At 36.5% G+C, this 25,208-nt stretch overlaps 1 protein-coding gene across 1 annotated transcript in view; it reads right to left on the bottom strand.

Moving 5' to 3' along the window:
- Positions 1 to 22,855, bottom strand: part of LOC149794448 (uncharacterized) — a 32,252-nt gene extending 9,397 nt beyond the window's left edge. The window contains exons 1-6 of the mRNA XM_089968698.1: positions 22,733 to 22,855; positions 18,662 to 20,809; positions 17,559 to 17,686; positions 15,310 to 15,445; positions 7,087 to 7,796; positions 6,472 to 6,626 (exon numbers count right to left, since the gene is read on the bottom strand). Coding sequence (XP_089824824.1) covers positions 6,472 to 6,626; positions 7,087 to 7,796; positions 15,310 to 15,445; positions 17,559 to 17,686; positions 18,662 to 20,529 — 2,997 coding nt within the window. The 5' untranslated portion in view covers positions 20,530 to 20,809; positions 22,733 to 22,855. The remainder of the gene's footprint in view (positions 1 to 6,471; positions 6,627 to 7,086; positions 7,797 to 15,309; positions 15,446 to 17,558; positions 17,687 to 18,661; positions 20,810 to 22,732) is intronic.
- Positions 22,856 to 25,208: the final 2,353 nt, after the last annotated feature.

The raw sequence follows: 25,208 nt of genomic DNA, 5'->3' as shown, positions 1-25,208 counted from the left end.
TGCTCCGTGGATTATAAAATGTAATTGAAATGTAAATATTCTGATCATTGCTAGAGTTCCCCTTGAAATGTAATTATCCTGATCATTGTTAGAGTTCCCCTTGAAATGTAATTATCCTGATCATTGCTAGAGTTCCCCTTGAAATGTAATTATCCTGATCATTGTTAGAGTTCCCCTTGAAATGTAATTATCCTGATCATTGTTAGAGTTCCCCTTGAAATGTAATTATCCTGATCATTGTTAGAGTTCCCCTTGAAATGTAATTATCCTGATCATTGTTAGAGTTCCCCTTGAAATGTAATTATCCTGATCATTGTTAGAGTCCACCATCCTTTTTTATGATGCAGCTTTGAAAATATAAGGCTTAGAACTTGAATGTTTTAATGCGTGTGAAGAGTATATGGAGGATGAGAATGAAATACACTGTAAAGTCGTAATGACGTCACTGAGCTATACTGAAGCCAATCAAAATTACTACTTGAACCGAAATGTAGAGACAAATTCTTTTGAAGAATAATAATAGTCATGGTCACGATCGCTCCTTGTATTAACTATCTTAACAACTTTTACGGCAAAGTCATTAGCCCATACGTGACGGTTATAAGCACAAAAATAAGAAATTAAAAGGAACCAAAACCAGATGACCAACCAGTGAAATAGCTATGGGGGGCGGGAGTGGTGTACAAGAATTTTTTTTTAAAATGTCGAATGACTATGAAATTGGTTGCATGCTGGAAGTAGATATATAAATATTCAATTAGCTTAATAACTCTTTCAAACACTTGGAATTAGTTCCAGGGAAATGAACTCCTACGAAAATGATTTAAGAGTTAGAGACGTTGTCAATAAATTATTGCATGGTACGATAACCAACAGTACCAAAACTACTTTAATTTACCGATTCCCCGCACACACCAAGTAAAAAGCAAACGTTATTCGCCTTAGAAATTCACAGCTTTTACATGTCAAATCTAAACCAGAGGAAATATTTGTTTTGTTCACTATAAGCAGAGGTTTCACTCCTAAATGTGTAAAGTTTGAAAACAAAAAAACACAGAAGAGTGACGGGAGAAAGCAGACTTCAGGCACAAGAAGAACGTTTAAAATGTATGCAGAGAAAACTACATATGTTTTAATATCATAAGAACCTTCATTTACAAAGAGTACAAATAGTGACGATGAATTAGTACAGGCGAGTATTATCAAAAGAAACAAAAACAACAAAAAACTTGCCATTTGTGGATTTAACGTTATATTTATGCGCATAATTTGTTTTTCGTATGACTTTTACTACAAACAGTTTAACATGAACCAACAAGATCACATTATATGCCTGCCCTGCGCTTAGCAGTGCCCTCTCAAGGCGCGTAACACTCTCAATCAACTTGCAGCAACCTTTATTTTATATTTAGACTTATCGTGCCTGTGACTTCGGAATTTCCACCATATAATCTGTTAGTTTCCTTATAATCGTTATTGCAGACCATCACTAGAGTTTCATCAAGGCACTGGCTCGGGAACATAAGTCATTTTAGAAATCGATTTAGTTTTACCCACGGTGACCTTGACCTCTGTCCCAACAATCAATAGTCCTCTGCAATACCGTAAGTGCAAGTCCTCACAAACTTCAGTCATTGTATGTGGTCTAAAACTAAAGTTTTTTAAGCAAAAACGTACATTCTTTCATTCATTGTGACCTTGACTTCTGACTATTTTGACCGCAATCTATACATGTTTCTGTCATGCCTCACGCGCAAGCTATACGCAAAGTTTGGTCTAGATCCTTGTTGTCGAGTTAACTGTTTCGTGCAGAACTCATTATCCCCCCCCCCCTTCACAATGTAATTGATCATTTGAACCAAAAAATAAAAAGAATCATTTCTTAATAAATAACTTCACAAAGTATGGAAACTGTTGATGCTTGATTACTGGATGTATTTTACAAAAATTAATGTTTATTCTTTCTTTCACGGTGACCATAGCCTAAGTGATTTCTAAATCGACATGGTTCTTCCTGAGCCCAGGTGCAAGCCAGCGATACAGTTTGTTACATACAGATCAATAACAACTCGATTTACTGACAGGAAACGTAATTGAAAACAGACGGATGGAAGGCCCGCATAACATAATAAGCTCCTTGTTATGGCGGACGTACGAAAACTACATAGGTGTCAGAACGTTAATGACTGACAAAGATTCAATAGGCATCTTTATGGAGATTAAATCCCATACAGTGGAAACATAAGAACACCTCGTTCCATGACACTAGTGCCTATAAAAAGAATGAAATGGTTCGTATCCCCCAAATGAGCAAGAATGTTCCTGGACTTAAACAATCGTGTGGGTTACGTTTACTAATTTGTTCATTCAATACCTACAAACACGAAACAAAAGTTTATAAATAAATACAAAATGTGTAATAAACAATAATCTACAACCGAATATGCAAAGATGATATTTCAATCATAACAAAAATTGTCAGAAAATGGGTTTATGCAGGACAAACGTTTATAAAATGCATAGAATAAAAAGAAAGTGGTCGAATTGTTGGTCTTCAACTACAGGCGTTGTTTGGGGTTGTTTTTGTTGTCAATGTAACTTCATTACTCAACCGATAGGCAAGTAAAATGGAAATTCGAGACGTATTACAGATAGTTTCTTCTGTATTGATTTAGCTCATCTACAGCCTCTCTTTTTACATCATATGTGATGAGATCATTTACCATGGATACGGTTTATATAGATCTACTGTTCTTGCTGCAAAGAAATAAAAACAGACCTAATATTCTATGCAGATTCCTTAGGATAGAGTTGTACGTTTCCACACTCTAAAAGACTTCATACGTTTCATTTTTTGCCCACCCTAGGATGTCTTGCTCTTCCATATTGCTTCTTCCTTCTTTCTAGTTACGTGTTTTCTTAACTCTTTATATATGTTGTACTTTCCATCATAAAAAGAAGACAAAGGCTACTCTTGGCATGCGACTGCTACTGTGTTGCAGATGCTACTGAATTGTCTGATCGCAGATGTTACTATTTCATCATGTTTTAACAACTGGTTGTAGAGACCATTTAGTGAACACTTTACACACCTATACCTGTCAGTTTTTTGCAGGCACTAGTACAAGCCATATGAACGATTATGTCTAGAATTATTCCAACTAAACCACGTCCAATTAATGAAAAATATATAGAGGCTAAAACCGTTCCCGTCCTTTTCACCACATCACAGCTTTTTATGCAGCTTGGTATTTATTTCACGTGCTCAGTCCCCCTGACCAAATCAGTTTTAATCTCGTTAGTTGTTTCAGCCTTTAGGATGTAGCTGCGAAGTGTTTTGTAATTTTCAGCTATTTACTTTAATGCAAAACACACACACACACACACACACACACACATATATATATATATATATATATATATATATATATATATATATATATATATATATATATATATATATATATATATATATATATCAAAGAGACATTGCGCTGTCGTATTTAGAGCATTGTGCTTTTGTTTGCTTTTCTGAATAGAAATGTGATTGTTCTTCAGTTCATAAGTACTCATTTAATGTGTTTGAAAAGAGCGTGAACATTATCACGGTCTTTTGACCAACGACAACAGCATTATTTCTCTGGCTGTATTTTGCCCATTCATCGCTAGTTAAATTCATAAGAAATGGTCCAGGTTGGTGGTGATGATGTTGATAATCCAAGGTCCGTTAGCTGAAGATGGAAAGGTAATAACTGCTTAAAATAAAATATATGCTGTTCATACTGCAAACTATGACCTTCGTTTCTAGGAGCAAGGTATAGTACATTTGAAGATGTTGCTCCAAGTGAACATGCTGGTGTTTCATGCCACGTATTCGACTTGTGCAAGGAAGACATATAAGAAGGCTTTGTAATAGGATAGTTATAATATCAATTAGAAAGAGGTAACATTGGAATAAAACACGACACTCTGTTATGAAACACCTGATGGTAACACAGTTCCAACTTTGAGAAAATGAGACATACCATCAATGCTAGCATCAAACACGATAGTTAGACGGAGTGCAAGAAGGTTTTAGCCACATTAGGTTTCAAACAAAACAAGGCGATAAAGGGTTGTTACACATTGACGTTGTTCCGTCTGGACAACACACCTACGGTGAGGAGACACGTTCAAAATATCGCTCTAAAGACAATCAATCGTATAATATGCCAAAATAGAGATATGAATAATATCCTGTAATAAGTTTTTCTATGAATAGTTAAGAGCAGACTAGACATTGACGAAATCCACGGAATAATTCACTGCGGACACATTCTACACGCAGTAAAAGGATGATTCACTACACAAGTAAAAATATCGTTGAGGGTAAATGCTGAATAAAATGTCAGTTTGAAAGCGAAAGATGTCAATTTGAATGTAAACTGGTATTCGAACATGGTAGGGCATGTTGTTTTGCTCATGCACAATCATGGTAATTCACTTATTTTGGCATTAATGGATCTGATATTAGAATTTCTGATTGGAAGTCTTAAGAAAGCATCCAAACGAAATCCCAAAACAATTCAAGGTAGTTCAGGTATCTTTCGAAAGATCATCGTCGCCAAAGAGGTCTCCTGGATAGAGAACATTAAAAGTGAGGTCTTCTGATAAAAATATCGTTGTCTGAGATGGGTCCCCAAGGCACACTAACAGATGACCCTCGTCGCCGTAATCAATACTTCCATAGATGACCATCAAGCATCTGGTGTAGTCTTCTACAGGAAGTGCAAAGTAATACAAATAGAGGTACATAACATAATTAAAAAAAGTATACTACTGCATTTCCTGCAACCAATATATTATTAATATAATGATGGACTTGATTATTTCTAAACCGCCATGAAACATCTGAATGTCCAAAGAACGAATCGCTTGAGAAGATATGACAGTAATAGGCATTTATCAAAGATCGACTCTCTTCTGTGTGTGTGTGTGTGTGTGTGTGTGTGTGTGTTTGATTTTGGATTTTTTTACGTAGCTTTAACAATTTGTCAGTCATATCGCTACGATGTCTGCAGTATGGCAGTTTATAGTGATGTCTAGCACTGGGGCATCATACCGCAGGCATGTAGTATGATGCCCCACCCAGTCAAATTATCCTGACACCAAGCCGACCAGTCCTAACACTAACCTCTTAATGCTGAGCGCCAAGCGAGGCAGCTGTTAGTATTATTTTTGTAAGCCGTTGGTATGACTCGGCCGGGGATCGAACCCACGACATCCCGCATCCGAGGCGGACGCTCTTACCACTATGCCACCGGAGGGGTACTTGAGTAGATGTGATACTAATAGACATTTATCAAAGAACGACTCGCTTGACTAGCTGTGTGTGATCTGGATTTTTAATGTAGCTTTAAACTTTTTTCAATCATATCGTTACGACGACTACAGAGTGGAAGTTTATATCAATGTCTACCCCTGAGGCATCATGTCACAGACATGCAGCGTCATGTCCCACCCAACCACCGTCCTGACACCAGACAGACCAGTCCTAACACTAACCTCTTAAGGCTGAGCGCCTAGCGAGGCATCTGTTAATACCACTGTCATGTCTTTCGTATATATATATATATATATATATATATATATATATATATATATATATATATATATATGTATGTATGCATGAAACGTGATACATCTGTGTTGATATAATATCACCTGAAATTTAGTGCAGATAACTTTATTTACAAATAGCGGCTCTCAATCGTCACATTTAAATTTTTGCAAAGATAACAATAGACACACGATAATAGAGTCTAAGCACGTTTTTTTTTGAGTTTTAAAAGAAAAATAGAAATGTCCGTTTTTGTTTGACAATCAACCATGTCCGTTTTTATCTGACAATCAACCCCGTCTTCTGCATTACTAATCCTTCTCGCGCATAACCTGAATGATATTTCGTAACATCACGCTATACAAGGCAAAGATCAGTGACCCTGTTAAACAATCCACAAAATTTCAAAGTAATATTCGCGAGACATGAAATTCATGAAACAAACTGAATAAAACGATATATGAGAGCTACTTCTGTGACTCATCTTGGCAAATACCACGCTTACTTGCTGAGCATATATCCCTCTCCGTCGACACGACCTTGAAAGGGAGGCCCCAATTCAAATTCCGTTATATTTGTATATATTGTGCCATCGTGCCATTCCTGCATGTTTCAATTAGTCAAAATACATTAAAAAATTTCACTGTAACTCCATCGCTTGTATATGTGATCTTGGACCCTCAGCTGGTTATAACATGACAATTAAGTATTAAGGTTGGTGAATCTGCATTTAGCATTTTGGGAGAATATAGGGCTACGACGGAAGGACGGACATGGGGTATCACCATTTGCCTGCTAAAGCGTATTGATAACTGTAATTTGTTAAACGCATTAAATATGTACTTTCGTAGGTACGTAGATACTATTCTTACCGAATATGGTGATGGATTCTGATTTGCTCCATCGTGTGCTTGTTCGATGTCAACATTCTGATTGATACACCTGTGGGTGTCCCTTGTCGAATAAAGGTAAATAATCACCATGACAACTAGACTTGTATTGATCATGATTACAACTATCATGGACCCTGCAAAGAAACACCAGTATTATTACATCTGACATAAAGAGGTACAAGATTTGATTAGATGATTATAAATCTAGTCGCTGAACGTGAACTGTGGGGATTTTCAATGTTGTTTTTTCATAGTGAATTCAAAAGCTATTTGAAACATCTAATAATCTTCTTCTTGGGCACAGGGCCACTTAATCTTCTGTTGAATTTCATTAGAGATGAAATGGAACGTCGTTTGATACAAATAGAACATATAAAAGTGTGACAACTGATTCTTGAAATATGTCTGTCTGTCTCTCCCTATCTCTAACACATACATACACACACACGCACACACAGTAAACGATACATACAGGCACCAATACTTCATGATCTAATCACACGTTAAACCGACAGAAAAGTAGCACAATCCTATTTTGATTTTATCAACAATAATTGTTGAAATCTCAAGTCATTTAACTTCCTATTAACATACCTTTATGAAATATGTTCTCCATAATAAAATCTTTGGCCTTGTTCAATACAGTGGTCTCATTAGCTATATGTTTTATCCTATTGCCAAGGGTTTCCTCAGACTGCTTCAAGCCAGTTAGAATTTCTTTGTGCTGGGACAACTGCATCGCCACTTCATTGTTGTTCTTGTCGTGAGACTCTGACAGTCCCGCAAAGTCCTCTTTTAAATTTTGTACAACTGATTGAAGCTTAGACATTTCCGAAACCATCTCGGTATTTTTCTTTTCCAGATCTTGTGACTCTCTCTCTTGTTTCTCCTGAATGTCATGGACTTTAACATCTATTTCAGTTTTCAACTTCAGAACGTCATCTTGGAAAACTTTCTGCTTATACTCGTTATTGGAGTCTACATGACCAAGCAGATCAGTTTTAATATCTCGGACTAGATTATCGAAATCCTCTCTTTTAAAAAGGTCAGCAATGTCACTTTTATAAACTACCAATTTCTCTATCTTTTCCTCAATGCTTTCGAGCCTAAATTTGATCTGTTTCATCTCTTGCACGCTAGAATTAACCCAGGACAAGCATTCCGAAAGCTTTTCTCTGAATTCATCCGGTTTCTGAATGTGTTCGATATATTCCGCTTTAGGATGCTGTGTAGGACAAACGTGGGTATATAAAGCTATGCCGATGGCGATGATGGCAATGAATAGTGAAAGTCCGTTGATATTGCTGCGATTAAGGAAAAAAAGAAAATTGTTTTATTTTCGAAATGCATACCGATCACGTGATCTGCACTTTAACAAGTCATCTAAATACTTTAGAAGATCAATATATTTAGTAAGCAAAAGTCATCTGCGTTTGTGCTCGAGTAGAGAATAAATATAGCTACATATATTAAAAAATACACCTCACTCGTCAAACTTATAGTTTCATATGAGATGTTAGAACTTACTAACTGAGTTTCTATGCATTATTATTGCCGACTAGAATTATCTGAATCTGAAACCAACATCGGAAGGTTTAAAATTATATTTTTCAAGAGCCTATGCAAAATATGTCCCTCAAACAAACGCCTGAGAATTTCATTAAACTGAATTTTATTCTGTATGTTAATACAATAAATTTGCAACCAATATTAAAGAGCATCCCTCGAGTATTTAACTCTCTTCTTCTAACTAAAAGAGGAACGGATGGAGGCTTATAACATGTGCACTAAAATAGATGCATAACAGAGAAAGGTTTTGCTTTAAATATCCATAAGAATGAGTAACTATGAAATTGTAAACATGTATCGTTTGGAATTTGTAACTGTACGAAACCAGTAGTGTTAACTATGTGTAAGTATCGCAAACTGTTTTCAAAACCAATACGCTTTGACCAAGAGCCATTGTGGTTATAAACAACAAAGTCTAGTGGACGATGTCAGGAGACACTTGAAATTTAGGAATAACTATATGAACAAAAACAAATTCCTTTTGGAGTAGGACAATTCAATTCAAGTCAACAGCGTCTAACATATAAAGTCATATACTCCTTTATAGTTAAGTATATTTTTATTCAACAAAAAAAAATAAGAAAAAAAAAATACATGAAATATTGATTCACCACATACATTTATTCCTTTTTTTTTTTTTTTTTTTTGATCATATGTATGCATCTGGGTCTGTGTTTGTGTGCGAGAGAGAGAGAGAAAGAGAGAGTGGGTGTGAGATACCAAGAAAGATAACTCGTACAGCCTTATGTTATCGATTATTCTGAGACTGTTGATTGTCAGACACCATGTTTCATACATAATTTACTGCATTGCAACTACATCATTTATTTTCTTATCATTATTACATTTAAAGCAAACTAAATCTTTTAGTTTTTCTTGATATTTTGACGCTTTGCTCTACAGTAATGGCATAATAAATGCGAGGAGTTCAAGAACAGTTTTCACGTTTTATTACTAATGTGTCCATACCAGTCGCGCTGGTCTTAACAGCTCAGAAGAAATATACTAATATGTATTAAACACCACTAAGAGATGTCAATTCTTGATGATGATGATGATGATGATGATGTTGATTAATTGAACACAGCCATTCATTATGCATTACTTTCTTGCCGTAAACAGAAAGAATTGTAAAGCTGGGACGATAGTGTTTGTGTAGTGGAAATCAAGTTACAAAACAAGAGTACATCGAAGGGACTGACGCTCTACTGACCGAAGACAATTTCTAGGAATCCGAGATAAGACCGTTGCTTCTACTTAACTGTTATTTTCTTAACTATCTCGGATATTCTTGGTTTGCCTATATCAGTGTAACCATCAATTCAGAAGGATTAACGATACCAACAGTTTCAAGATGGTCATCGTAACAGCCATACTGGACAAAATATCGGCACCAATTTCATTACGAACCAACTCGATACTACAAAAAGTATTACTGTACACTCCCCATGTTGATATGATCATATATTGTGGAGAGAAACATTAAGATTTTAAATAGGTATGTTGGTGAAATTCTCCTGTTGATATGACGATCCATGCAAAAGAAGTACCAGTAAGAACATTTTCAAGATGGCTGCGTTTGCGGCCATATTGGATCTCCGAGCAGCTCTATTTTCCTTTAGTCAGAAATAGTACCTAATGCGATTAAAGCGTATGGTTTGGGGGATTCAGGACGAAGCATGAATTTATTAGAGTACTGTCTCCCCAACAGCAACCTAAACTATAACATCTTAAATCTTGATGGTCGTATAGGGGATACAAGCTTTCACTTGAGACAAACCAGAAATTGTGATAAATACATGTCAAGTTTCATGGCAATTCTCCAAGTACTTTAGACGGAATAGTGATATCAAATCTGTGCTAGCGAACAGACGGAACAAGGACAAATGGCCAGGCCACAAGTTCCTCTAGTCTATGACCTTTAGAGCTAAACTATATAATTTAAAATCACTTAACCTACTTAAGTTCCTATTAAAACAATCATTAAGGCACAGCTAACTTTGGTCAAATCTACCTTTCCTTCCGAAACACTTTATCCTTTACTGCCTCTGCTGATTGTGAATTCTGATCATTACTCAAATCAGGTATATTTCCAAAATTTACATCGTTTTTCTCTACATCTTGATCAACTTTCTCTCTCTGCAATTTTGATTCCTCTCTTTCATGTACTTTGCCTTTCTCTGGTAGTCGCTCAATAAGAGATTCATTTTTCCCACGTGACACAATATCTGTCTTTCCACCACGTGTTCTAGTCAAATCAGGTCCGCCTTTTCCGTGTGTAGCAACCAGTGACGGTCCACTTCTACCACACGCATCATTCACATCATCGTCATCATCGCTGTACTCAACGAACTTTTGTGACATTGCAGCCAGCTTCTAGATATGTGTACTGTCTAAATGAACAGTGTTATTCCATGTATATCCTGAGAACATTCATGTCGAATTTATGTAAACAAGTATGTTGATGCAAGTAGTCCCTGCTACTCGCGTAGCGATACACGGTTTTCGCCTGGTACGCGTTAGACAGAAAATAAAAGTAGAACGGGAATTTCCATGTAAAATACAGGAATAAAAATAGATTACATTGCCACGGTCACGCCACAGTCTGGCTGCATATACGCTCAACATATATAACCAACGTTTACATGCTGAAACTAGGACGCCAGTCGGTTTCAGTCACGTGCATGAGGATATTGATTAGGTATTGTGTAAGGTCATAGTCGCAATTCAGTGAGCACTTCATAATGGACCTGTTTACGAAGAAGGTGTTTATTTTTGGTCGATGTAGAATAATATATGCAAGGTTGTGAAATTGCAAGATCCCTTATTTCGACTTCTGGGGCTCAAGATGGGGTCTATGAGAAAGATTTTAGATGAATAACAAAATGTGCTTCCTCTGGTTATTATTAAATGTGAAATGGTTCTAAACATTGTATAAAATTGCACAAAATATAGTTTAAGTGGAATTCAGAGTTCTGATGAAGTAAGCATATAACTGATATTACTTAGCCATAAATAATCAGCTATACATGGTACCATTTTAGGGAAGCAAACATCACGTGTTTCCTGTTGTAAAAAAAAAACAGTCGTCCGTATGCACATGCCACTTTAGTTGATTGCCGTATTTATTACAATGACTATGGCAGCAAACCTTTAAAAATAGTTGGTCGTTAAGTTATGTTGAGTGAGCTGAATTATCATTCCTATTATCACTATGTCGAAATAACTATACGTACTATAATCTGGCTTTTTATTTGTTTAATCTCAGATGATACTACTAAAAATATAGGGTGATATTTGTCCAAGTGATATAGCTCATCTCTAAACAAATACGGTGTTAACTAAAGGTATTAAAAATCCTCTCTTTCTGTCTCTCTCCCTCCCACCTCTCTCTCTCTCTCTCAGCGCTGTGCACGTGTTTGATTCAATACAAGCATTTATAAACAATAATTATAATATATATATATATGTATATATATATATATATATATATATATATATATATATATATATATATATATACATACATATACATATATATATATATATATATATATATATATATATATATATATATATATATATATATATATAGACACACACAATAAACTGACAACGAACAGTGTGACACTAGCATCTAGCTAGCTTGAGCGCTTTCGACTCTTAAATGAGTCTTTATCAAAGGCTAATCGAAAACAAAGAGTCGAAAGCGCTCAGGCTAGCTAGATACATGTACTAATTTCGCACTGTTCGTTGTCAGTTTATTGCATTTATCTTAATCAATCCCTGACACACATGATCCCTTGCTGGATCCAGTGCACTTGAAAGGATTGTTATTCGCCATGATTTGTATTCTTATATATATATATATATATATATATATATATATATATATATATATATATATATATATATAACACCTGACTAAAGTGAATATATTCGCAAAAGTTTATTTCTAGTAAGCTACTTGGAAACGATCTTTATCAGATAAGACAAGCGGGAAAAAACAGAAAACTGTATTAAAATTGTATATATATCTCATCCTATTCATATGATGCCAGGCCCAAAGAAACTGGATTTGCAAATATTGTGTGCAAATGATAATTTATTTTAAAGGACAACTATTTTTGCTATAAACAAAATCAGAAAACAATATTGATATTTGATTTGTTAATAAAAGATAAGTAAAATGTTTGTTCACTATCTAGAGCACTGATAGTAATTAGGCCTGAATTATATTTTCTGTAACATATTTAAAAGGACCCAAGAGGAACACCCTCTCTCTCTCTCTCTCTCTCTCTCTCACACACACACACACACACACAATTTACTATATTATTCTTCTAATTTGGGTTACTATTTTCGTTTCGTACCAAAATAACTGATCCGACAAAAGAAATCACCCATGCCATGAAAATTATATCTCATGTTGATGGTTAATGAATTGTTATGTCCCCATCTCTATGCTTGTTTGTTCCGTAACAGTTTTGTTTATGCTTAAAATTTTATAGTTGGAAACGTTGGAGTAGTAAATAGAAGCAGATAAATGTAAATGATTGACTAGACGATAATTACTATCCTGACAATGGAGGAAATTGGATAGAACATCATCCATCGGCCATAGCTTATTGTGGACACAAATATACTCCATTCCAGGGTTTACTTAAAGTATATATTGTTTTCAAAAGATCTTTAAAAGCAAGAACAAATATAATTACAGCGTGGCTTTTAGCAGAATACTTGGAGTTTAATTACCGATTCCCCGAACAAAGACAAACAAAAGAAAAGACTTCGTTACATTATTTCACAGCTTACCATAATCAGGATATACGGAAAATAATCAATTGATTATTACTTTGGATATCACATGGCACAGTTCTTGCTTGTGTATTTGGGACTGGAGGGTAATATCACAAATAATAAACGCTTGTGTGGTTTGAACTGGAGAACAACATCACAAATAATAAATGCTTGAATCATTCATTAGGTAGTACATCTGCAAAATAGTTTCATAAACTAATTGAAGACACCTTCATTTACACCCATGAATATTATTATTTGGTGACCTAATATACTATGACAAAAATGAGAAAAAAAGCATTAAAAATAACAACCTTGTTGATGTATTGTTGCACTAATACTGTTTTGCATCTTAATATTTCAGGGTCCCATGTTTAGTGATACACACGAAGCACTGGTATCGACGTTGTCTTCATCAACAATATTATACTTCAATGTAGCTGCGTTTGGCAAGTTTAACTTAGAATGATAAAATGCTGTGCACCATCCACGAAAATGCAGCGGCATATGCCTTCAGTCATTACCATTCGTCGTGGACGCACACCTCTAGCGAATCATGTGTGCAATTACTCCTGCATCTTTAGTATGGTGTAGACTTACCTAAAATTAGATGAACATGTGCAAATTTCACGAGAATAAAAGAGTGCAAAATTATTGAGACCTACAATTATTTCCTGTATATTACTTTGTCTCCATTACAAACTAATTAAATAAAACAAGCATGAATCTGGAAGGATCTAGGAAGATCGTATTTCGGCACAAACACGTTTTGTCACTTATACAATTTGTTTATTAGTACATATGTACTAGCTAGTAGAGTGCCCATTGTATGCAGTAAGTATGAACAGCCACTACATCTATTATTTTCGACTTAAGTAGGTATTAAAAGAGAAACAAGTTTATATTTTTTAAAAATCAACAAAAAAAAAAAACAACAAAAAAAAAACCCAAACAAAACACAACTCTTGCAAACCTTTGGCACCTTGTGAATATCGAGAAGAAGGAAAGTATATTTCAGAACATATCTACGGCACCATGGGATTCATAAGCGTGCGTGTTACTAAAGACATAGCGCACTATCTTTGTTGCAGAAAGTTTGCAATATATATGCAAACACCGTTGGATTGGTATGAATAACATTGCCTCTTATAATATTTTTCAGCACACATTACATATTAATACAGTGAAGGCTTATCTCAGACGCGATTATGTGGACCATAAGAATGTACAAGCATAAGCGTTTCTTTTTTCTTCTTCCTGATACATGAATCTATCTCTTGTACGATGTCATAACTATGTGAGGAGGATTCAAAGTCCGAAAATGGCCATAGCCATGCAAATTATTTTGGCAACGTTACTGTTTCAAGACTGACATGACTATCACAACAGATTAGAACATCCATAATAACTGCATGACTGTACACGAGCTTTATTAGAACAGCAACCAGGTCAGCTCACTGAAACTGAGCGCTAAATATGTAAGTGAAGTCAGTTTCCTGGTAAAGTAAACAATAGCTTGGGAAAGTACAAATATCGACTTTGTTCGTTCGAAACTAAAAAGTAACTTATTTTTGTCTAGGCGTTGGGTAAATGTAAATGTTGATACATTTTATTAGCTGGTAGGGCACTCAGAAATAAATGAACCGGATTGATATGTACAAGGTGCAGCCTTGGATCAATTGGGTTGATAATGTACAGTCAAAACACAGGTAGATAAATGTATATGATGATTAAATTAAATAGAGTTATATTATATGCACCTTTGGTTCAATATGCATCGTAACTGAGTCTCTTACAGAGAAACCAATTTATTAATAAGCCCCTAATTAAAGGTAAACTCTAATATAAGTAGTTTTCAAGGATCCACGCGCTGATTTCGTCCGATTGCTCCAGAGCCAATCATGCACCCACTTAACAGTTAACATTTGGCCAAAGTCGGGACAAAAGAATGTTATAGTTCAATCTCTTCTGAACATTAGAGTTTGAAAACACTCACTTCACAACTTTGTAATTAATGCAAAGCCCATACCGTTCTGAAATGTAGGTCCTCTTTTACGATTTGTGTTGCCTACAGGTCCGTAGGGACAGATCACGGGCCCTTGGGTAAGAAACAACGGGGACTCTCCTAGTTCTAATTCAAACAAAATTCTCTTTTATAAAATTAAAAAGTGTTCTTCGGCCAGGGCGCCGGGGATATATCCCCGGTTCTCCCCCCCCCCCCCATCCTGTCGGCCCTGTGTGTAGGTCAGACTGTAAAAAACAATGCGCAAACAGTCCTTTAAACTAATCAAGCGCGATTTCTCATAAGTTAAGTAGCTCATGCTTGATTGATAAATAATATAACGCTGACTCAGGATTAGAATGTTTATGATGTCCATGCAGCTTTGCACTGTCCAAAGGTTATAAGTCAATATTTTTTGTCAACAAAAGAGAAACCTTGAATCTTACCATTTCACAAGAGGCTTTTGTGGGTAAAATGTAGGAGTCTTTGTATCGCTTCTCTCTTGTGTTAGATCTTTACCAAATTGGACTTCAGAGTCTTTGACAGATGGATGCCTGACGTAACTGTTTTCATCACATGCTTCTACAGGTAAAAGTAATACAAACGTTTTATTATTATTATTATTATTATTATTATTATTATTGCCATTTGTAAAACGGTTGCACGTGTGCAATGCCCTTGAATTGCACTACACTCATAAAAGTATACACAAGGATTTACACTCAGTGATAGTTCGATGGATGTAGATTATGCCAGAATGTTTTGAATTTTGATCTCCCCACCCCCACCCCGGGGGATAGAGGTGATTGTGGATAAATTTCAAATAAATCCAGAGTTGTACCTCTCACGTTTCTGCGAATTGGCGTTTGTGACAAATGGCTCAGTTGTCAAACATATCAAAACAAGACACTCAGGTGATGCATCGGTGTCTTTATATGACTCAGAAAATTTATCACCTAGTAAATGAAAGAGAATCTATTTAGATCCCTAGAATGGCACCATATATACCGTTACTATGCATGAAAACACAGATGTCACATGCAGCTGATATTGACACTTGGGTCCATCGCTAACACAATGAACTCAGACCCTGAGTCAAAGCTTGGAAACTACGGAGATCCAACCCTTGCGTGTTATATACACTTACTTAAGATAAACATACAAATCCCGATGTACAAGTGATACTGACATCTGTGTATATGCCCATATCCAAAGAAACTTAGCCCTTGGGTAATAACTTGGAAATTGTAACAATCCCCATGCTAGAACCATATTTACTTTTACTGAACATGAACAGACTACTACTACTACTGCTACTATTAATAACAATAATGTGGACTTAGTACGGCGCCTGATCTTCAGAAGCTTTGAACGCTGTACAGTATTACATGAACATAACACAAAAAAAAAAACATAAAACGACACGATTACAAAACAACACCATGATGGAAATAATTAAGTAAGGCAAAATTATTAGCTTTTTAAATCTGTTCTTGTTTTCGAAATACGAAAGTTTATAGCGCACTCTTGAATGAGATCACATTATCCTTTTGTCCAAGATCAATGGGCAATATATCCCACGTATCTGGGCCCTGGTACGCAAAATAACCTTGTCCGTATGAGTTTGTTTTAAAAGTGGGAACAATAAGAATACGAATGTCGGAAGATGAGCGTAAGTTTTTAGATGAGGTGTACACATTGAAAAGCTCAGATAGGTATGATGTACTGGAGCCATTCAACGAAATGTATCATAAGGAACAGATTTTGTGTTTGATTCTGGATCAAACAAGTAAGTCAGTGGAGTTTACAGAGCAGGGTGTAGGTGTGTTCAGGTTGTCGTACTCTAATTATAATCCGAGCAGCCGTGTTGTGAACTTTTGAAGTTTCTATAATAGATGCTTTGATGAACCAGATAGAAGTGAATTACATTATTTTAGTCTTGAAAGTATCAAGGAACTGACACGTGTTTCAGTGGCATCAACCGATAGAAAATTTTGAATGGAACTGATGCGTGTCATCTGCAGGTATGCAAATTGCATATGTTCATGACATGTTGGTTTAATGAGAGAGCACTGTCGAAAATGACACTTAGGTTTCGTACTGACTGTTTGAATTTGAAGTTGATATTACTGTAAAACTTATTGTTTTGAGGTATAGGATGTGAATGTGAAAGCCATTGTGTGGTAATAAAGATGGCGTTTGAAAATGGAGTCTCTGACCATCTTTACAACCCTGTCCATTGATAAATGGCCCAAAAATTAATTAATATAAACACTTGCTAGACAGGAATAAAGGAATACACTTAACGTTATACAGTTAGCGTTAGCCCCTATGCATTGGATCTCTATTTGAGAGATTGGAGTGGGGTTGAGGTTGTCAAAACAAGTAGCCGTTGGGGTTGTCTTTTACAAGCATAGATCTCTTGTTTGAAGCTGGGAAATATCTGAATAATGCGGGGCACCGATATCATTAGAAACCCCTATTTTTTACTTATTAGAAAACTTGTTCCTGGGATTTATAAACGCAGTACAGTAACTGCATGCCTGATCTAATTATTAGGTGGATAGACAAAACGTAATGCTAGTCTGACCCCAGTTATTACATACAAGTCCTGCTATAACTTTGTCCTCAAGCAGTTGATCGAATTCGGACATTTGGTTATCGAGGTAGAAAAGAAGTAGTAGGGTAAACTTACGTTGTGCTTGCCAGTCATCGCTGGCATGGTCTTGATCTGGCTGTTGTCCGCCGTGTTCCTGAGTTAGAACACTTATGTTCTGGTCCTTGGGAGTTCCTTTGGTTCCTCCCGAACGTGTCATATCATTGCTGAAATGATTCATTATTTATTATCTCAGACACATCTTTATACCTCTGCAAGTCAACAAGTTTGTAATATTGATACAAACATTTTCAGTTCTGTCTAGTTGTCTCAGAAATCTCAGATTTTATCAATTATGCTGGCTATGTGTGGTCAAACGGTTTTAACGGAAACTATTTTAAGAACCATCGCAATCCCGGACTACAACAAAAACAATATTTGTTTCAAACGCCGATATTAATTGTTATAAGCATATTATTCTAATGATTTTCAACGTTCATCTTTATTTGCTTTATAATTTTTATCAATTATGGACAATTATACATGTCTATGCAACTTGTTTTCTGTTCGAATGACAGGAGAACAAATACAGGATAGGGATGGAGAAGATAACGACTATGCAGTGGACATGAAACGAACAGAAGTAATAACAAATTACCAGGATTTGCGGGATGATTCCTTTCCATATTCTTTAAAGTCTTTGTCACTGAAACTTCGCAGAGTGCTTCTTCCGTATTTGAAAACAAATCTACTAGTGTGCAAGTGAACACGTGCTGATTGACAAAATATTATCTAATTGAGATGATTATATTAATTTATAAATGAATTGCAAGGTAACATTTGGACGCATACTTGAAACATTTCTCTGGTGTTAGACTGCTTACAAACACTCGAAAGTTATGCGACAGACAATTCTAAGTGGCAGAATAGGTACGATATTTAGATCAAATACTAGCACTACGTTCTTTATCAATAAGTCATTATAACGAAGTAAAGAACAATGTATCTTATCTTACTATAAATAACTAGGCGCAACCAAAACAAAAAGAAAAAGCCCGGAACTATCCACTTCATATTTGGAACCGATAATGTGTGGCTTATTTTAGTCATGGTTTCTTTTCTATCAATGCGATTAACAGAGCTGAAAATACTGCATCCACAAAGCTGTACTGAATCCTCAATTATTAAAGCAAGATACATACGGATGCAAATGTCTTTTAGTGTCTTGCTCATTCTGATTTTGTCCCTCATGCTTCTGATTTTGACCATTCTTAGATCGAGACGATGATTCTTGCACCAGATTCTCCATCAAGTTATTAATTTCCATACTGGACTCACTTATCGTGTTCGCTGCTTGACTGTCGGTGTCACAAGCAGCTTCTCTTGCTTGGGTGTCTTTCTTCGAATCCTTTTTATTCATACTTGAATTTTCGGTGCGTTCTGAGTGACTGTCACTTTCTCCAATTCGCGTGCCTTCCGTTGAATCCTTATCGTCCATACTTGACGTACTTATTGTGCTTTCTGGATGACCGTTAGCGTCATCAGCAGTTTCACCAGTACGAGCTTCTTCCATCAATTCCTTGTTATTCATACATGACTTACAAATCGCGTTCTCTGTTTGGCTGACGGCGTCATCGATAATTTCTTCAGTTTGCGTGCCTTCCTTCGAATCCTTGTTATTCATATATGACCAACTCATTGTATATTGTGGATTACTGTCAGCATCATCATCTGTTCCTCCAGTTCGAGTGCCTTCCTTCGAACCATTATTATCGATAATATACTCACTCGTTTTGCTTTCCATTTGACTGTCGCTGTCAACAGCTATTTCCCTAGTTTGAGTGTCTTCCTTCAAATTAATATTATCTCTACTGGACTCACTGTTTTTGCTTCCTGTTTGACTGTCATTGTCATCAACGGTTTCACCAGTTTGAGTGTCTTTCTTCAAATCATTATTATCCATACTGGATTCACTGGTTTTGCTCCCTGTTTGATTGTCATTGTTATCAACAGTTTCACAAGTTTGAATGCGTTCCTTCGAATCATTATTATCCATACTGGACTCACTGATTTTGCTCCCCGTTTGACTGTTATTGTCATCAACTGTTTCACCAATTTGAGTGTCTTCCTTCAAATCATTATTATCGATACTGGATTCACAGGTTTTGCTCCCTGTTTGACTGTCATTGTCATCAACAGTTTCACCAGTTTGAATGCGTTCCTTCGAATCATTATTATCCATACTGGACTCACTGTTTTTGCTCCCTGTTTGACTGTTATTGTCATCAACAGTTTCACCAGTTTGAGTGTCTTCCTTCAAATCATTATTATCCATACTGGACTCACTATTTTTGCTCCCTGTTTCACTGTTATTGTCATCAACAGTTTCACCAGTTTGAGTGTCTTCCTTCACATCATTATTATCCATACTGGACTCACCGTTTCTTCTCCCTGTTTGACTGTCATTGTCATCAACAGTTTCAACAGTTTGAGTGTCTTCCTTCAAATCATTATTATCCATACTGGACTCACTGTTTTTTCTCCCTCTCTGACTGTTATTGTCATCAAGAGTTTCGCCAGTTTCAATGCGTTCCTTCGAATAATTATTATCCATACTGGATTCATTATTTTTGCTCCCCGTTTGACTGTCATTATCATCAACAGTTTCACCAGTGTGAGAGTCTTCCTTCGAATCATTATTATCCATACTGGACTCACTGTGTTTGCTCCCTGTTTGACTGTTATTGTCATCAACAGTTTTACCAGTTTGAGTGTCTTCCTTCAAATCATTATTATCGATAGTTGACTCATTGTTTTTGCTCCCTGTTTGACTGTCATTGGCATCTACTGTTTCACCAGTTTGAGTGTCTTCCTTTAAATCATTATTATCCATACTGGACTCATTGTTTTTGCTCCCTGTTTGACTGTCATATTCATCGACAGTTTCACCAGTTTGAGTGTTTTCCTTCAAATCAATATTATCCATACTGGACTCACTGTGTTTGCTCCCTGTTTGACTGTTATTGTCAACAACAGTTTGAATGCGTTCCTTCGAATCATTATTATCCATACTGGACTTGCTGTTTTTGCTGCCTGTGTGACCGTCATTGTCATCAACAGTTTCACTAGTTTGAGTGTCTTCCTTCAAATCATTATTATCGATACTTGACTCACTGTTTTTGCTCCCTTTTTGACTGTCAATGTCCTCAACAGTTTCACACGTTCGACTGCCTTCCTTCAGTGTGCTCTCTGTTTTAATGCCAGTGTCATCACTACGTTATCCAGTTCGAGTGCCTTCCTTCGAATACCTATTACACACTCTTGATTCACTCAGGAGTGTCTCTATGTTTCTGCAAGTAAACAATATTCCAGTATTGATATTTTTGCGATTTCTATTTTAACATAGGTGGCTTAAGCATATAAGATTATCTCCGAAATATTTTCAGGTTCTGTGAATTCAAACATTCCTAATTTTCATCTTTTTCGACTGACCCGCTGTGTTTGAGCAGTTTCTCCATTTTTATTACTATCTTATTACTATCACCGCATCAGTCTGAGAACACGACAATCGGCAACGTTCTTGGTAATGAACGGTTGCACAAATAATTTATTCCAGGATATTTTCGTTTCAGTCTAGTGAAGGAAAAACTCTTAATCTCTAATGCAGAATCAGAATGAGCTCGATGGATACAGTCATTTCTCTCCGGAATTATTTGTATCGTAATTTTAAAAAAGAATACGGTTTTATTAGTGATACTGGTTAGAGCAAATAATTTAGCTGTTTAAATATTGGGATAATGAATCCAGCACATAATGAAGGAGACATGTTCAATGATTATATTTCCTTAGATAGATTTGTCACGCATTCAGGCAGAGTTAAGGGTTACGCATACTTTTCACTAAATATGAAGGGTTTGGAAAAGAACTAATATCTATAAAAGAAACAAATTAGTTGAGTTTTAATAAATGGCATCAATTTATATCAGATTACTTTAAAAGGTCGCAAATGTCTATCACAATTGGTGCGGAGTGTAAAGCTTAGTTTGATAAATGATCGTAACTCGCATTTACACACACACACACACACACACACACACACACACACACACACTGCCATACATGTCTTGTTTTGGACAACGTTCTTTACATGAGGTTTTCAGAGTGATTAGCCTTCCCGATGTGTGGTTCGAATTCTTCTGATCATTAAAGCAAATTTCGAGCATTTAAGGTACAGTCATGTATCTCCTTCATTGTGCAATTGATAATAGTATGGACCTGGAACCAAACAAGGAATAACAATTTACTAGCACATAGCGTATATTCAGATAGAGTAATTCTTTTAAATTTTAATTAAATTCTTTGTCACTGAACTACACTGAACTACACTCTATCCTTGCAAAATGAGTGTTCAAAAGTCATACAAGATTCAGAAGACAACTCTTGTTGATTTAGACAATGTTAATGTATTCAGCTCTTTATGACATTATTATTCTTTTCAATTTCAAGTTGAACTTGGTTGCACACGTAAAGCATTTTACCCTATGTTTGAATGCTTACAAAAAAGGAATATTGTATTTACCATGTTGATGTGACTAAGTTGGTTGATAAAATGGGGTGTTCTCATTGTGAAGGTGATCCTAAGATGGGATTATAATGTTTGTACCTAAATACCTATCTAACTAAATGTATGCATGCATGGAACTGTCTGTCCGTTCATCAATTTATCATCCATCCATCCACACATGTACACACAATGGTGAATGTATAAATATATATGCATACATTACGTTTCCTTTTATACATGTATCTCAAAATAAAACACGATAACTAGATAATACTACAACATTTACGATCTAAATGGTCCCATGTTTGACTAAAATAGACACGGCAATGGTTTTCGTATTGAGCTTTACTTTTGGAGAACGGTCTAGACGCTATCAACAAGCGTAACTTCAACATGGCGAGTATTATTTACTGAATAACACTGCTTGAAGATATCTATTACCTTAAACATCGCATGTACTCAGGGCCGACCCGACCATACGTGTGCATTAGACGGTCGCCTAGGGTACCAGGCTTTAAGGGGCTTCATATTAGACAGAAGTGATTAATGGGATATGGCCTGCACCTTGTGCCCAGGATTATCAAACTTAACAGTCCTTTACCTGCTCTATACATAGCGAATCCCATCAATGTTAAATGGTATTCGAGAGTCAAATCACCTACGTGATAAACTTTTCAGAGGTAAATAATGTCCACTACTGTTTACTCACCTTATTGTCGAATACAATGAGTCACGAAAGTTTGAGCACTCATGTGATGGGAAATATATCATCATATTTTGATGTCCAACAACCAATGGGTTACCACTCACTCAGGACCTAGGCTGAACAAACATGCCGAGCGATAAGCAAAATGAAAGTAGACAGTTACTGCATTATTTTAGTGCTGATTATGGGATTTTTAAGCGGGGGGTGGGGGGGGGGGAAGAGGGACAGGACGGGGTGGGAGAGTGACGCAAGTAACCTTTTCAAGGCGGAGGTGGATGGGTGGGTGTCCAAACTCAATCACACCAGGCGTATACTATACCCCATGCTTGAAAGTATTATAAATTACTGATCTTTTGTCCTTTCGAATCCCATTTTATTTTAATGCATTTCCTGGAATCTGAATTATGATCAATATGTTGGGCGCATTAGGATTTTTGTGACGAATGATATGGTTCGGTGGGGGGTGGGAGGGGACGGGGACTACGATGTTAGTTTGTTAAAATACGTTTTTGATTTAAAGTGCAATTAATAAGCAAAATAATGAAATTGGTGACATAATTAGTCAGTTATAATGGATTCAAGATGGCCGCTATCGCTTAACCGGCTTGATTCAGCTGTTCCGTTTTTGTGCCGTTTTCATGATATTTGTACTTGTTGCCTGTCTTCCTCTACGTTATTGTGTTCATTATGTATTGGCTGTTCAGTTCGTATGTGTTTCTTCATCTCCTTGTTTTGGAAACGAGAACAATGAGACTTTTTCTCAGCTGTCTTGTTCCACTGCTACAACTTTCTTTTGAACAAACCGCCATCACGTGATACTCGCCTGTCAACCCGTTTCTGCTATGATGGACCCTCATTAATTGCTTTAAATGACCACTCCTTGGCTCTCCACACTACATTGTGCTCTATACTAAACGAACTGGGACTACATTCATCATTACCTAAATGTAAACAGAAGCGAAAAAAGAAATGTTGTTTCAAATCTGCCCGGCGTAGAACAGGAAGAAGAATTCCAGTTATCTCCTTTATACCCTTTCCGGGTCGACAATTTAAAAATTCGACCGTTAATTTAGATAACATAATTCAAATCCTTATTAATTCATCAACCTTCGTGTCATCTATCCAAGAGATACCTTTGCGTATTGCATTATTCAATGCCCAATCAGTAGGACCACCGGAAAAGCGCACAGAAGTAGTCAATTTTATCAACGACCAGAATATTGACGTCTTTTTCCTGACAAAACATGGCTAAAAACATCAGGCGATGAGCCCAAATGTGCGAATCTAACACCCACTGGTTACTCCATCAAGTCTTTCCCCCGTAACTCTCGCGGAGGTGGAATTGCTCTCATTACAAAGAACTCCATGATCAAAGGTCTTAACCACACCACAACATTCAATTTCGACCACACATCGTTTGAACTAGTCCAAGCCACACTCACACTGGAGCAAAGGTCAGTCCATTTTTTTTCCTGCCTATACAGTCCTCCTCCTAGTAGAAAAAACAAACTGATTGAATCTCTCTTTTGGAGCAGTTTCCGAATCTCCTGGAGTATAGAAATTCGATAGGTGGCAACCTGATTATTCTTGGAGATTTCAACTTTCACTTTGACTGTCCCGGAAACCCAAACACATCAAAACTCCTAGATTTCATTAATGTTTTCCACCTCAAACAGTCAGTTAACCAACCTACCCATAAACATGGTCACATTTTAGACTGGATTCTTCATAGACTAGATGATAACATTCTACGGTTCTCCCTGGTATCCCATGACCTTGCATCAGATCACCTCTGCATTATATGCCGTCTTGACGTATCAGTCCCTAACCTTCCGCCTTTATCTGCTACTAAGGGAAACCGCTGAATGATAAATAGAACCAAACTAATGCATGACATCCAAGCAAGCCTAACAACTTGCTTACCTCCTACAGCAGAACAACTCGATAACTGCCTGCGTTCATTGCTCGACAAACATGTCCCAGCTACCAAGTGCAGAATATCAATTCAAAAGTGTTCTCCATGGTATAGCAGTGTTAGGGACCAGCTTCGCACTGCTAAAAGAGACCGCCGTAAAGCTGAGAGGCTTTGGCTTTACACCAGACTCACTATTCATAAGCAAATCTATGAAGCCGCTAAGAAGAATGTCACAGATATAGTCCATGCCGTGAAATCAGCCCACTACACTACTAAGATCATGGAAAGTTCCAGCTGCAAAGAGCTCTTCGAGATTACTAACAAGCTAATGTCAAGGAACAAATCTACACCACTTCCAACTACCTTCTCTCCAGTCGACCTTCCGGACATGTTTGCAAATTTCTTCCGTGACAAAGTACAAACCATTAGAGATAAGCTTGACACCACAATTTCAATTGACTGGTCGTCACCATACAGTTGTGATACAGAATTTGAGCGGCAACCATTAGCAGCATTTGAACCTGTCTTTATGGATTTCGTGCGTACAATCCTGATGAAGAGTGC

The sequence above is a fragment of the Sinohyriopsis cumingii genome, chromosome 8, assembly GCF_028554795.1.
Source record: "Sinohyriopsis cumingii isolate HCF-2022 chromosome 8, ASM2855479v2, whole genome shotgun sequence".
In the NCBI taxonomy this organism is placed as follows: domain Eukaryota; kingdom Metazoa; phylum Mollusca; class Bivalvia; order Unionida; family Unionidae; genus Sinohyriopsis; species Sinohyriopsis cumingii.
This window is presented reverse-complemented; position numbering and strand designations above follow the sequence as displayed.